A 12,863-nucleotide genomic window follows, 5' to 3' on the forward strand; every position below is an offset into this window, starting at 1 on the left:
ATGAACCAGTATCTGCAACATAATAGCACCTACCCACATGCAGAGGGGTAGAGAGTTTAACTACTTTATTATTGGACTTAATAATGGTTGAGAGATTACATTGTATATATAGAAAGCAATTGATCAATACATGGCATCACTCAGTGAACATTACCTGCCATTCACATGTTTACTGTCACATTATTAACTGCTCTCCCTTATTTAGTTGCAAATGTGTGACTTTGAAGTGGAGTTAGTAAAGCCTGGCTTATTTTTAATCAATGATTTTCCTCCTTTTTTATTATATGATTTATGACGCTGAATTCCAGTGCCATAAACTGTGCGGAGAATTCATGACTGTAATGGTCAGGAGAGCTCAATACTGGCAACATCGGAATCTGATCCAGCTGCTACATGAGGTATCAGAATAGCAGCTGCTCGCAGGCTGATCCTGCACCTACTGGGTGACTAATAGCATTCCAGACGCATCAACTGTAGTCTCTATGTATATGTCCTCGGTCTGGTCTCTGTCAATTGCACTTACAGAGAGACAGCTTGGCCTATCTGCAGGATCTAAGTGACCCATTGGATTCAAACCCTTTCAGCTGGTCTCCAGCACGTCCCCTGTGAACGCATCAGTTTTCCACCTATTTCTCTGGAGACGCTCGTCAAATCAGTGAATTAAGTTGACAGAGAAGCCTGCTCGAGACATTGGAGAATTGGAGGACTAGGGAGCCGGACTTGGTTACTCTGCCTTTGAGCACATCGATAGTGTACAGTGCCTTCATCAAAGCGGCAGGCACAGGGGTTTCTGCTGGTTGGTGCTGTTGGTGGGGCTGGACGCTTGTCACTTCTAAGAAAGGGGGATAAATAGCAGCTGATTGCTGGCATGAAGAAGCAGAGCAGTGGCTGTGGCGCTAATGAACCTACCGATAAGAGAGCTGGTGACATGGCTACACCCACGTCAGTATCTGGCCCAACAGGATCAGGAGGGGAGCCACCTACTCCACAGGGTGCAACAAGGTAATCTGAACAAAACCATTCACAACAAACAACTAGGCAGTGAAGTACAAAAAAAACCCATAACTTTATTTAGTAAAAGCTGAGAGTAAATGGGCTGTGCAAATATGCCTGTCGAACAATGTCTGTTTGATGGCACCCGGTGCCGCAAGTAATGTGCGGAGGGTGGGGGTGGGGAGGGTGTCGCGGTTCCTCCACAAACAGAATGGAAATTGCCTCTAAACGCTTCTGTCAGCAAGGTTAGAAAACACGGTGAGGTGAGCTCAGTGTTGTACATAGTCCATCTGGAGAGTCTAACGGCTGTCAATTTTTACAAGTTGAACCAATCTGTGCAGCTGTGATTTTAAGTGATAGATATTTATTCAAGAGTCCATTGAAATCTTCTGTCAGATGCATTTTTACGATGTTCAACACAGAGCAGCAAGAACAGAGAGAGATACCACATTTTGCCGGTTCGTTGTTGCACAGTTGTCCAAGTAGTTCTTGCTTCATTGAGAATACAGAGTGAGCATTGAAACACTGCAACTCTTTAACACTGAGACTATAACACTGTTCCTCTTTACCAATTAAGAAACAGATCAATTACTGAGAATTCCTTTTCAGCAAAGCTCACCTACATAAAGATGTAAATGTAGAAAGCAAACCCTTAAAATATAAATAATCTTTCAAGCTTTTCGTCAGTTGGTATAATCTCTTGTACTAGGCCAATTAAAAAAGTACTGTCAGTCTTGTTACATAATCAGATTCCACTGTTATAAACATTTTGTGCATTCCTGTTTAATTGGCCACTATAAGATTTAGAAGAAAGTTCTCACTCTCTCAAAATTTATTCAGTTTTTCCCCAAAATATAAAAGATAATTCCTGAACAATTAAACCGATAAATTACAGAGCCATATTGTAAGATATTTTATACATTGCTGGGAAGTGGGTGAAATGCTTATTTGGCAATAATGTACAATATCATTCAACATTTTTGTATAATGAACATCCTTTGCAGCTTCCCACACACGCACTCATGCACAGGCAAGTCATATCTATTTCCATGGTCATGTAACTAAAAGCAGAAAAAGGCCATTTAAAAAAAAATTGGGAATAAGAATAATAACAGAAGAAAAACAGGTATTCATTACAACAGCGTTACACTTTTAAAGTAAATGTGTTTTGGCTGTGCAGCGCTGTAGGATATTTCGAGGATATATACACGTATATATGTATATATAAGTGTAAGTTTTTTCATTGCTCAGTTCTTGGCATAGACCTAATAAGCATCTGAAAAGTGAAAAAATAATCTTATAAATTGTTTAGTTCAGTGTGTTTCCGTTGACATGAAGGATAAAGGTCAACACTGCGTGGTGGGCTTTGAATAAATGGATCTGGAAAATGAGAAACTTGGTGTAAATTATAAGGTCTTCTGGATAACACGAAGGAATAACATGTTGGAATCTAATGCACTTGTATCATGGACAGTAGAAGGCAAGGTTACTCCCGTAATTACCTGGACTTTTAGTTCCTGACCCCTAACAGGCACAGAGCACAGCCCAAGCGATCCCATACAATATGGAGAGGAAAGTTGCAGAACCAGGCACATGATCTGAGAAGGGAAGTAAGTGTATAATAAATTCAAAGAAAGGCAGGGTTCATGATGGATGATCAGTGTAAAAGCTTTATTTACAGTCCTATTGATGACAGAAGTCTTCTTGCTCTTTAAACTCTAAAACATGCCCCATTGGTTTGGGGCTTTTTATAAAATACAAAAATGCATGTGAATCGCAGAATGTGCTACTCAAGCACCAGCATAAATTCTAGGAAATGGAACTTGACTTATTTAGTCATTTTAAACCAGTAACCGTGCCCATGAGGTGTGACAAGTTTTATGTAAAACAAAATGTAGGTGTAGGTCAGCGCTGTTTAAAAATAAGCAAAAAACAAATGGCCATAGTTCTAAATACAATTCGATGTAAGTTGACTTAATAAATTTCGCTGTTAAATTGATAACTCTGATTTAAGTGTGATTGCGTTTTGGCAAACAATTATTAAAATGGAATATATACACTTGCAATGTATATTTTTAAGGATAAGACTTATATAATATAATATTGTATAATATAACATAATAATTTAAACTTAATATTCATAAAGAATCTTAGAAATAATTCAAACTAATATAGATGGGTAGAAGCATAAGGATTTTGGGTAAAAAACTGGATTTGAGGCAAGTCTTTTGAATTTTGATTTTCTGAGTTTGAATTGCGAGCGATTTTCTTTGTAGCAGTGTTTTCTTATCATGTTATCGTCAAAAATCCTTAATATTTCACATGTGGTGCAGATATTTGTTTCAGCTCTAGATGTGGTTGTGTGTGTTGTGAATTAAAGTATATTTTAATGCATTTATACAAGCTATAAATCATTCATGTTACTAATGAGCAGCTAGTACTACATAATCCTGACAGTCCTTGCTGCTGGAATGGAATCTCCTTGAAAAGAAGGAAAGACGCGTAATTATAGTTTGGGTAGTTAGCGTTGGGAGTTTTAGCAATTTCAAAGCCTAATTGCAGCGAGTTTAGAAACTGCGGATTGTGGTGATCCTGTTATAAAATACATACTTCTCAAATTAATTCAAAAGAAGCACTCTTTTAATAGAGACCTTCAAAATTCTCATCAAAGCCAAACTCTTCATTTGTGGTGTTTCTCATCACTTATGCTCTTCTTCTGCACTGGTAGATATTCCTCTCAGTGAGGGGCTGTGTACAAATACAAATTGTTATTGTAAGCTTAAAATTCACGTGAAAATGAGACAGAGACTGATACAGATCTCTATCTGATGTGCCCATATATAGCCTTGAAATATATCTTAAAACTGCAGATGGCTAATTTCACACAATCGTTCACTGAAAGAGCAAGGTTTACCAATTTTGTTGCTATTGCTAGCAGTTGGTAATAAGATTTGTGGATCTATTTGACATGAAAACTGCAGCAAAGTGGAACGATTCTAGGAAAGTGACAAATAGTGCAAGTCAGATCCAGAGCTCCCCCTCTGCATGTGCTTACACCCCTGTACATTTGAGTCTCTCATACAGACGTGTGCATGGCCAGGAAAGAATGGGTGGACATAACAAGGTATTTTCCATTTAATGGAAATCAGCTCTGGCATGTGTCTGTCAGTAAATGACTCTATTTGAGAGTCCATTGCAACTACAGCAACCCTGCCTCACAATGAAACAATACTTAATGCTTTGTCTATGCTTACTGAATAAACTGATTCAGAAAGTGGATGTGTCATTGGAACACAAGGTAAATAATCCCACTTTAGATTGAAACCCTGATAACACATCACGCGAATAGAGAATCATTGCAGTGAATTACTGTGAGAATGAGAGACACCTTTCCAATTCAGAGTGTTGCAACTTACAAGTAGAAACACATTTTCTGAACTAGGAATACCATTTAAAAAAAAATAAACAATCAAACAAAGGCTGCAATTAATGCACCATACATGTACCGTGTCTTTAAATAAAACAAACTTCATTTCAATTTAGATGGAGAGTCTTGTTACAGTTACAAAGACTGTACCATGTTGAAATGTATCCATTATTAACCTGGACATGAAAAGCTGCTGAAACTATATATTTGAAATTTCAGAGTAATTTGTCACTTTGACATGTTTCTAAGAATCATTAGGTCCTATATAAATGCTACTATTTCTTGAAAGAGATGTTTGTTTTGTTGGTGAATTCTGTCTCTTTCCTTTGAGTTGTTGAACTGGTATATGCCACTCATCCTATGACAAACCCAAACACTGACGCTACCCCACAACCTCCTGTCTTTAGTGTACTGTGCAACACAATGGCTGCCTGAGGTAGTCTTCAAAGGTGTACGGACCTGAAAAAATCATCGGCCTAATTTTTAAGATTTTTAACATATTGTAAGCTAATTTAAAACAAGCTGTTGAAAAATGTAGTGGTTCGGCTGATTATCGTCTGTTCTATAGCGTAGAATCACTCCAACAAACAGCAGATCTGCTCATTGCTGCTTCATGGACTTGGTCTGGCTGAAACATCTCTAGTGTAATCAATATCACTCAGTGAATAGTAAAATAATAGTATTTTAATATTTTTGTTACTGCACTGAAAACTCACAAGTCCAGTGATAATTCTGCTTTAATCGGCTAATAGACAGAATAGATAGGGAGAAGCTGTTCCCGTTTGTAAAAGGATAAAGAACGAGAGGGCACAGATTTAAAGTGATTTGCCAAAGAAGCAAATGCGATGTGAGAAAAAATTTTCAGACAGCTAGCGGTCCAGGTCTGGAATGCACAGCCTGGAAATGTGGTGGAAGCAGATTCAATCGAGGCATTCAAGAGAGCATTGGATGATTATTTGAATAGAAACAATGTGCGGGGGTACAGGGAAAAGGCAGGGCAATGGCACTAGGACATAATGCTCATTTGGAGAGCCGGTACAGACACAGTGGGCTGAATGGCCTCCTTCTGTGCCGTTAAAATTCTGTGGTTCTGTGTGTGTGCATATATATATAATATATATACCTATACTGAAAAATTCAATTATTGTAATACTTATTGCCAAACTACTTCATATTGTTTAACATTCACTTTATTCAACTGATCAGATGGGAGTAATTAAAGAGCGAAAGATAAAAATAGGCAATGAGTTTTCTTTTAAAGTTGAGGGAGTCAGCGTTTGAATGTGTTTCTATTTCAAGTGGTTGTGTTTTCATGTTAAGGTCAGGGAAACAGAGAGTGAAGAAGCTCACACCCAATTTCCTTTGAGCTTCAGTTGACTCTCTACAAGGAATTCTAGCTTGTATCACATCATACTACTTACTTCCGACTGTTTCTATTCATTCTTTAGACCCCGCGTGCTTCAAATAATGTTTTAGTGACAATATGTAACTCAAGATATTACAAATGATAAAATGAGATAAACAATTCCATAAAGTGCTAGGCTGTGTAACATTATATATTCCTGTGATAGAAGCAAAAAACTGCGGATGCTGGAAATCCAGAACAAAAACAAAAATACCTGGAAAAACTCAGCAGGTCTGGCAGAATCTGCGAAGAGGAAAACAGTTAACGTTTCGAGTCTGAATGACCCTTCAACAGACAGAACTGTTGAAGGGTCATTCGGACTCGAAACGTTAACTGTGTCCCTCTCCGCAGATGCTGCCAGATCTGCTGAGTTTTTCCAGGTATTTTTGTTTTTATATATTCCTGTGTCTCTCTCAAAATTATATCTATGAAAATTTATTGTCGTTTGGAATGTTCAATGCAACAGCCAACACGGTTCAGTGCTCTGTGTGAAGAATTTGGAGCCAATGATAAGTTTTTAAAATAAATATTGAATTATTAATAACTGCAGCTGTCAAGTAGTTAAGTGATGGAGCTGCAGGAAATGAGGGCTTTCCTTTCAAGCTGGTCAGCAATATGCTGCCCACTTGAGTGTTTTTCTCTGATAGTAATTCCCAACCACAAATCACAGAAAGAAAAATCACCTTTATGCTCCCTCTCCCTCTCCAAAATGGCATGATTGTTTTAATAACATTCCACATCAAACTGGATTAGGGCTCCCTCCTGGGCATTTTCCGTTAGGTTTTAAAGTCGGCATCAAAACTACAGTTTTATCAAAAACAACTGCTCATACTGTTATTAATACTGGTACTGTTACTTATCTACTGTTCGCTAATAGCTTGTCCCATTATTTAGTATTGAAGTCAGGGTATCATAACCACAGGCTTAACAAGAAACTTGTGTGGAAAACATATTGATAAATTAATTGCCCAGCAGTGATAGATTGGGAAGGTTGGGACTGTTCTCGCTGGAGAGAAGAAGGCTAAGAGGAGATTTGATAGAAATGTTCAAAATCATGAGGGGGCTGGACAGAGTAGATAGGGAGAAGCTGCTCCCACTCGTAAAAGGATCAAGAATGAGAGGGCACAGATTTAAAGTAATTTGCAAAAAAAGCAAGTGCGATGTGAGACAAAACTTTTTCACACAGCGAGTTGTTCGGGTCTGGAATGCACGGCCTGGAAGTGTGGTGGGGGCAGGTTCAATTGAGGCATTCAAGAGGGCATTAGATGATTATCTAAATAGTAACAATGTGCAGGGGTACAGGGAAAAGGCAGGGCAATGGCACTAGGTCACAATGCTCATTTGGAGAGCCGATGCAGACACAGTGGGCTGAATGGCCTCCTTCTGTGCTGTTAAAATTCTATGATTCTGTGTGTGTGTGTGTGTGTGTGTGTGTGTGTGTATATAATATATATATCTATACTGAAAAATTCAATTATTGTAATACTTATTGCCAAACTACTTCATATTGTCTAACATTCACTTTATTCAACCGATCAAACGGGAGTAATAAAAGAGCGAAAGATAAAAATAGGCAAATAGTTTACTTTTTAAAGTTCAGTTTAATACTTCAGCAGAATTTACCAAAATGTTTCCTATGTTACAAGTTTACGGGTTCTTTAGAAACTGAATTTGTTCTGGATATTATTCCAGGCAGCCTACAACGTGTTCAGATTGTTATAATCTGTCTTGAAATGTTGCTGCAACTTTTGATAAATATGTGATGGATATTTATTTTCAATCTCCTGGGATGGGTGTGACACAGCAAATTACGATGTAAAGATATACTCTGTCTTAGCAAGACTGGCATTGCACTCCAGATGTGAAAAACGGGAGAGCTTAAAATGAGAGCTTCAGTGGGTTTAGATTAGAAACCTTGAATACATTTTGAATCACGTTAAATTTATAACATGCTTTTGACAGTAAAGTGGGAAAAACAGCCACAAATTCTCGTTCATAAAACCAGAAATCTTCTGTTAATCTCTGCTTAAAGAAGTAGTATATGTTTGAAACTTGTTCCAGAAGAAAAATATGAAGAATAATGTTGACTATAACATAAATTACTGGAGGTTGATTCTAACTCTTTATTTATGGCATAATCCAGGAAGAATGCTGTGGAGAAACAGACTCGTCTAAATTTTTTGGTTTATAATAGGAATGTGCCTGTACTTACAAGTGTGCACAGAATATATATAAAATGCATATATAAATTTGCACGAACATGTGTGTACAAACTGCACTGTGTGTATATACAGTATATATAATATATAGATGAGTATATGGGCATGCATATGTATATATGTGTGTATACCTCCATGCTTGCATGTTTGAACAAGCAACACATTTACATGACATTTACATTAAAATTTAATTTTAAGTCTGTGCCTCTGATAAGGAAACATTGGGGAAAGAAGTGAGCAGAACGGCAACCTGTGTGGGTACTTGTGTGATTGAACAGATGCTTGTGACTATTTGCGAAGGTGTGTGGTCTGTGCATCTGTTTGTGTGTGTTTGTTACTAATTGTGTGGTTGTGTAGGTGATTGTGTGGTTGTGTAGGTGATTGTGTAGGTGATTGCGTAGGTAATTATGTGGCTGTGTAGGTGATTGTGTGATTGTGTAGGCAATTGTGTGGTTGTGTAGGTGATTGTGTAGGTGATTGTGTGGCTGTGTAGGAGATTGTGTGGTTGTGTAGGTGATTGTGTAGGTGATTGTGTGGCTGTGTAGGTGATTGTGTAGGTGATTGTGTGGCTGTGTATGTGATTGTGTGGTTGTGTAGGTGATTGTGTGGTTGTGTAGGTGATTGTGTGGCTGTGTAGGTGATTGTGTGGCTGTGTAGGTGGTTGTGTGGTTGTGTAAGTGATTGTGTGGTTGTGTAGGTGATTGTGTAGGTGATTGTGTGGCTGTGTAGGTGATTGTGTGGTTGTGTAGGTGATTGTGTAGGTGATTGTGTGGCTGTGTAGGTGATTGTGTGGTTGTGTAGGTGATTATGTGGTTGTGTAGGTGATTGTGTGGTTGTGTAGGTGATTGTGTGGCTGTGTAGGTGGTTGTGTGGTTGTGTAAGTGATTGTGTGGTTGTGTAGGTGATTGTGTAGGTGATTGTGTGGCTGTGTAGGTGATTGTGTGGTTGTGTAGGTGATTGTGTAGGTGATTGTGTGGCTGTGTAGGTGATTGTGTGGTTGTGTAGGTGATTGTGTGGCTGTGTAGGTGATTGTGTAGGTGATTGTGTGGCTGTGTAGGTGATTGTGTGGTTGTGTAGGTGATTGTGTAGGTGATTGTGTGGCTGTGTAGGTGATTGTGTGATTGTGTAGGTGATTGTGTGGCTGTGTAGGTGATTGTGTGATTGTGTAGGTGATTGTGTGGCTGTGTAGGTGATTGTGTGGCTGTGTAGGTGATTGTGTGGTTGTGTAGGTGATTGTGTGGCTGTGTAGGTGATTGTGTGGCTGTGTAGGTGATCGTGTGGTTGTGTAGGTGATTGTGTGGTTGTGTAGGTGATTGTGTGGCTGTGTAGGTGATCGTGTGGTTGTGTAGGTGATTGTGTGGTTGTGTAGGTGATTGTGTGGTTGTGTAGGTGATTGTGTAGGTGATTGTGTGGTTGTGTAGGTGATTGTGTGGCTGTCTAGGTGATTGTGTGATTGTGTAGGTAATTGTGTGGCTGTGTAGGTGATTTTGTAGGTGATTGTGTAGGTGATTGTGTGGCTGTGTAGGTGATTGTGTGGCTGTGTAGGTGATTGTGTGGTTGTGTAGGTGATTATGTGGGTGATTGTGTGGTTGTTTAGGCGATTTTGTAGGTGATTGTGTAGGTGATTGTGTGGTTGTGTAGGTGATTGTGTAGGTGATTGTGTGGCTGTGTAGGTGATTGTGTGGCTGTGTAGGTGATTGTGTGGTTGTGTAGGTGATTATGTGGGTGATTGTGTGGTTGTTTAGGCGATTTTGTAGGTGATTGTGTAGGTGATTGTATGGTTGTGTAGGTGATTGTGTGGCTGTGTAGGTGATTGTGTGGCTGTGTAGGTGATTGTGTGGTTGTGTAGGTGATTGTGTAGGTGATTGTGTGGCTGTGTAGGTGATTGTGTGGTTGTGTAGGTGATTGTGTAGGTGATTGTGTGGCTGTGTAGGTGATTGTGTGGTTGTGTAGGTGATTGTGTGGTTGTGTAGGTGATTGTGTGGCTGTGTAGGTGATTGTGTGGTTGTGTAGGTGATTGTGTAGGTGATTGTGTGGTTGTGTAGGTGATTGTGTGGTTGTGTAGGTGATTGTGTGGTTGTGTAGGTGATTGTGTAGGTGATTGTGTGGCTGTGTAGGTGATTGTGTGGTTGTGTAGGTGATTGTGTGGGCTTGGATGTGTGTTTGTGACTGTGAGTGCTCAGGCACACCTCCTTATAAATTAAGGACCAAATGCAATAAATTCTATTCTTACCACACTGAAATAAAAGTTAGAAACATATAAGTAACCGAATACTTGTCATAATGTGTCCTTAATCATTTTGGCTTTTAACTCTGTGACTGCCATGCACGCTGATAATCTAAATTTTGTTTTGTTGTTTTCTACATTCAGAATTTTATCGCTTTTGGGAATGGCACAAAATTTTGTTCTCGAGCCAGTGAACCTTGGGTTGGAGATTAGATCAGATTTGCAGCAGGTTTTTGTCAGAGAGTTATTCCGAAGGCACATAGGTGTTTTACTGATGATTATATACAAGCTTACGAAATGTGCTTTTCTGGCGATGCACAGCTTGCTGCCTCGATCTATAAAACCTGTGGTTTACTGTTGCAACTTGTTGAAGTAACTGCGGAGTTTGCAGATCAAACCGCTGTTGACCTGAGGCTTCACACTCAATACGCTGTGCATCTTCGGTGGCAGGTTTATTGCTGTCCGAAACATTGTCAGTCAGCAACGTTTTTCTTTCCCCACTCTCCCCATCCGCTCTGCACCCCTAAAGCCACAGAGCACAACTGTTCAAAAATAGCAAACTTGCCCAGTCTATGTTCTTCAATGCATAATCTTTGAGGATCCTGTGCAACGTTACTGGTGGTCCATATTCATTTTAGAAATAAAGGATTTTCCAGCATGGGTGTTATTACAAGATACAGTGGTTCCCGAAACTAATTCACTGTGACTTTTCAAGATCATGTTGATCTAGAAGCATCCATCATTCTGCGTGTCAAACAGAACGCTCCTGTTTTGTTGATTGAAATTAGGGCTTAACAGAAAAAAAGCGATAATATACTTTTTAAAAATCCCACAAGATTCAAGTTAATAAACGAACAAGCTAATTGTAATGAGATGCCTTTCACTGAATGCACTATTTGAAAATCTCCTCAGTTTCAAATAAAATTGTTCCAGTTTTACATTAATAATGATGAACCTCATTCTAAAGTCTGACTATTATAATTAATTAAAATAAGACATCGAGAATGAAACAAAATCCTTTATAAAAAAGACTTGCTGCAGGAGAACAGAAACATAATCCAGTTTTTTTTCAGAAATTACTTTTGCAAATTTTACTTCATAGAATGGAATTTTAATTTGGATGATAAGCGGAACAGAGACTCTCAAATTAAATATACTCATGTTTGCCAAGACTATTAATTACATTTGATGAATGTAAGCTGTAATAAAATGAAAGACTATTTAACGCAAAAATGTTGATGGATTATTGTTGGGAATCTAATCAAATATACTCATTGATATGGAGCAGGAAGTATATTGCAGAACTGACCAGCAATATTAATAACAGGCAGATTCAAATTAAATATTCTCATCAGCACTTTTCTTTTGACCGGCTAACTGCAGATTTTTGATGTTAATTTATTGCGACATGTAATGACTTGCAAGAATTTATAAAAATTGTATCACCCAATGAGAAGCAAGTTGAGGTTTTTTTGGCACACGGCTGGGATGGTGGAGGATCGGAACTTGGTTGAGAATTTTGAGCGTTTTCTAACCGAATCTAATTGCCTATCAGAACATGGGTATGCACACATACACGTTTGTATGTCTATGTATGCGTGCTCATATAGCCAAACATGTATGCATTCACGAATACGTGCATGTTTATTCCGTGCATGCGCACAGTTTAAGTGCATGTCGTGACCTTTCCTGTCTAATGATGAGCAAACAACGTGTGTTGGGAGGTACTATTTTTGGTTATGAGCAGAGAATCACGCTTTCTCTGCACCGGAGATTGAAACCATCTTGACAAAATATATTTGAGGTTACGCTTGTCATTAAATTGTTAAAGTCAAAGACAATATCCTGCTTTCCCAGTGAATTTCAGGGTCCCTGTGTCATTGATCCTTCCTCATTTAAGTGACTAGTTTGGGCTTATAGCTTGTTTTTACTAGTAATTTCCTAATAAATATGAACCACATGTACATATGTTTTGTAGCTTTGCAAATTAATTATTTCTGGATAAGGTAAAAATAATTTGAGAGGAGTTTTGCTTTTGACTGATGGGCGATCTCTCCCTCAGAGACTTTAATGATGTTATTTAAAATTGCGCAGTAAACTCACTTTATGAAGTTAGCATTTCTTGCTGGGTCTGTGTGGGGTTTTAGGAATGGCGCCTGTTAGTTGCTCAGGACACATATTGCGAAAGAAATGCTGCGTCTGCAAACTATTGAGCTGTGATCTTTCCAGTGAATCTCCAGTATCAGATTAATCCCTCCCCTCCCATCCCCCTCCACCACTCCACCGCCTCTGCCCCCCTCCCCTCCCCCCCATACACATCCCCCACCCCCCCCAACCCCTACTTCTCTCTGATGGGTTGCTTCTTGATGTCAGTATGGGACGACAGTGCACACTCCTAATAAAGTAAAGAGAGTGGTTTCCTTTATAAATTTGGCCTGGACACCGGGGTAAGTTTTTGGGTGTGTCAGACACTTGGCTGACCGAACAAACATGATTTCACTGCTGCCATTTTCCCTCCTCTACCTCAGTTTCTGGCCAAAGAGCCTAATGTCTGACTGAAGTCAGATTGTCTGATTTGTTAATGACGGGCAG

At 39.0% G+C, this 12,863-nt stretch overlaps 1 protein-coding gene across 1 annotated transcript in view; it reads left to right on the forward strand.

Annotated features, from left to right (window-relative positions):
- The first annotated feature begins 619 nt into the window (after positions 1 to 619).
- rbm20 (RNA binding motif protein 20) overlaps positions 620 to 12,863 on the forward strand; it is a 245,824-nt gene continuing 233,580 nt past the window's right edge. Inside the window, exon 1 of the mRNA XM_041210365.1 lies at positions 620 to 1,002. Within this exon, the coding sequence (XP_041066299.1) occupies positions 869 to 1,002 (134 nt within the window). The 5' untranslated portion in view covers positions 620 to 868. The remainder of the gene's footprint in view (positions 1,003 to 12,863) is intronic.

This window comes from Carcharodon carcharias, chromosome 17, assembly GCF_017639515.1.
Source record: "Carcharodon carcharias isolate sCarCar2 chromosome 17, sCarCar2.pri, whole genome shotgun sequence".
NCBI classification, from domain to species: domain Eukaryota; kingdom Metazoa; phylum Chordata; class Chondrichthyes; order Lamniformes; family Lamnidae; genus Carcharodon; species Carcharodon carcharias.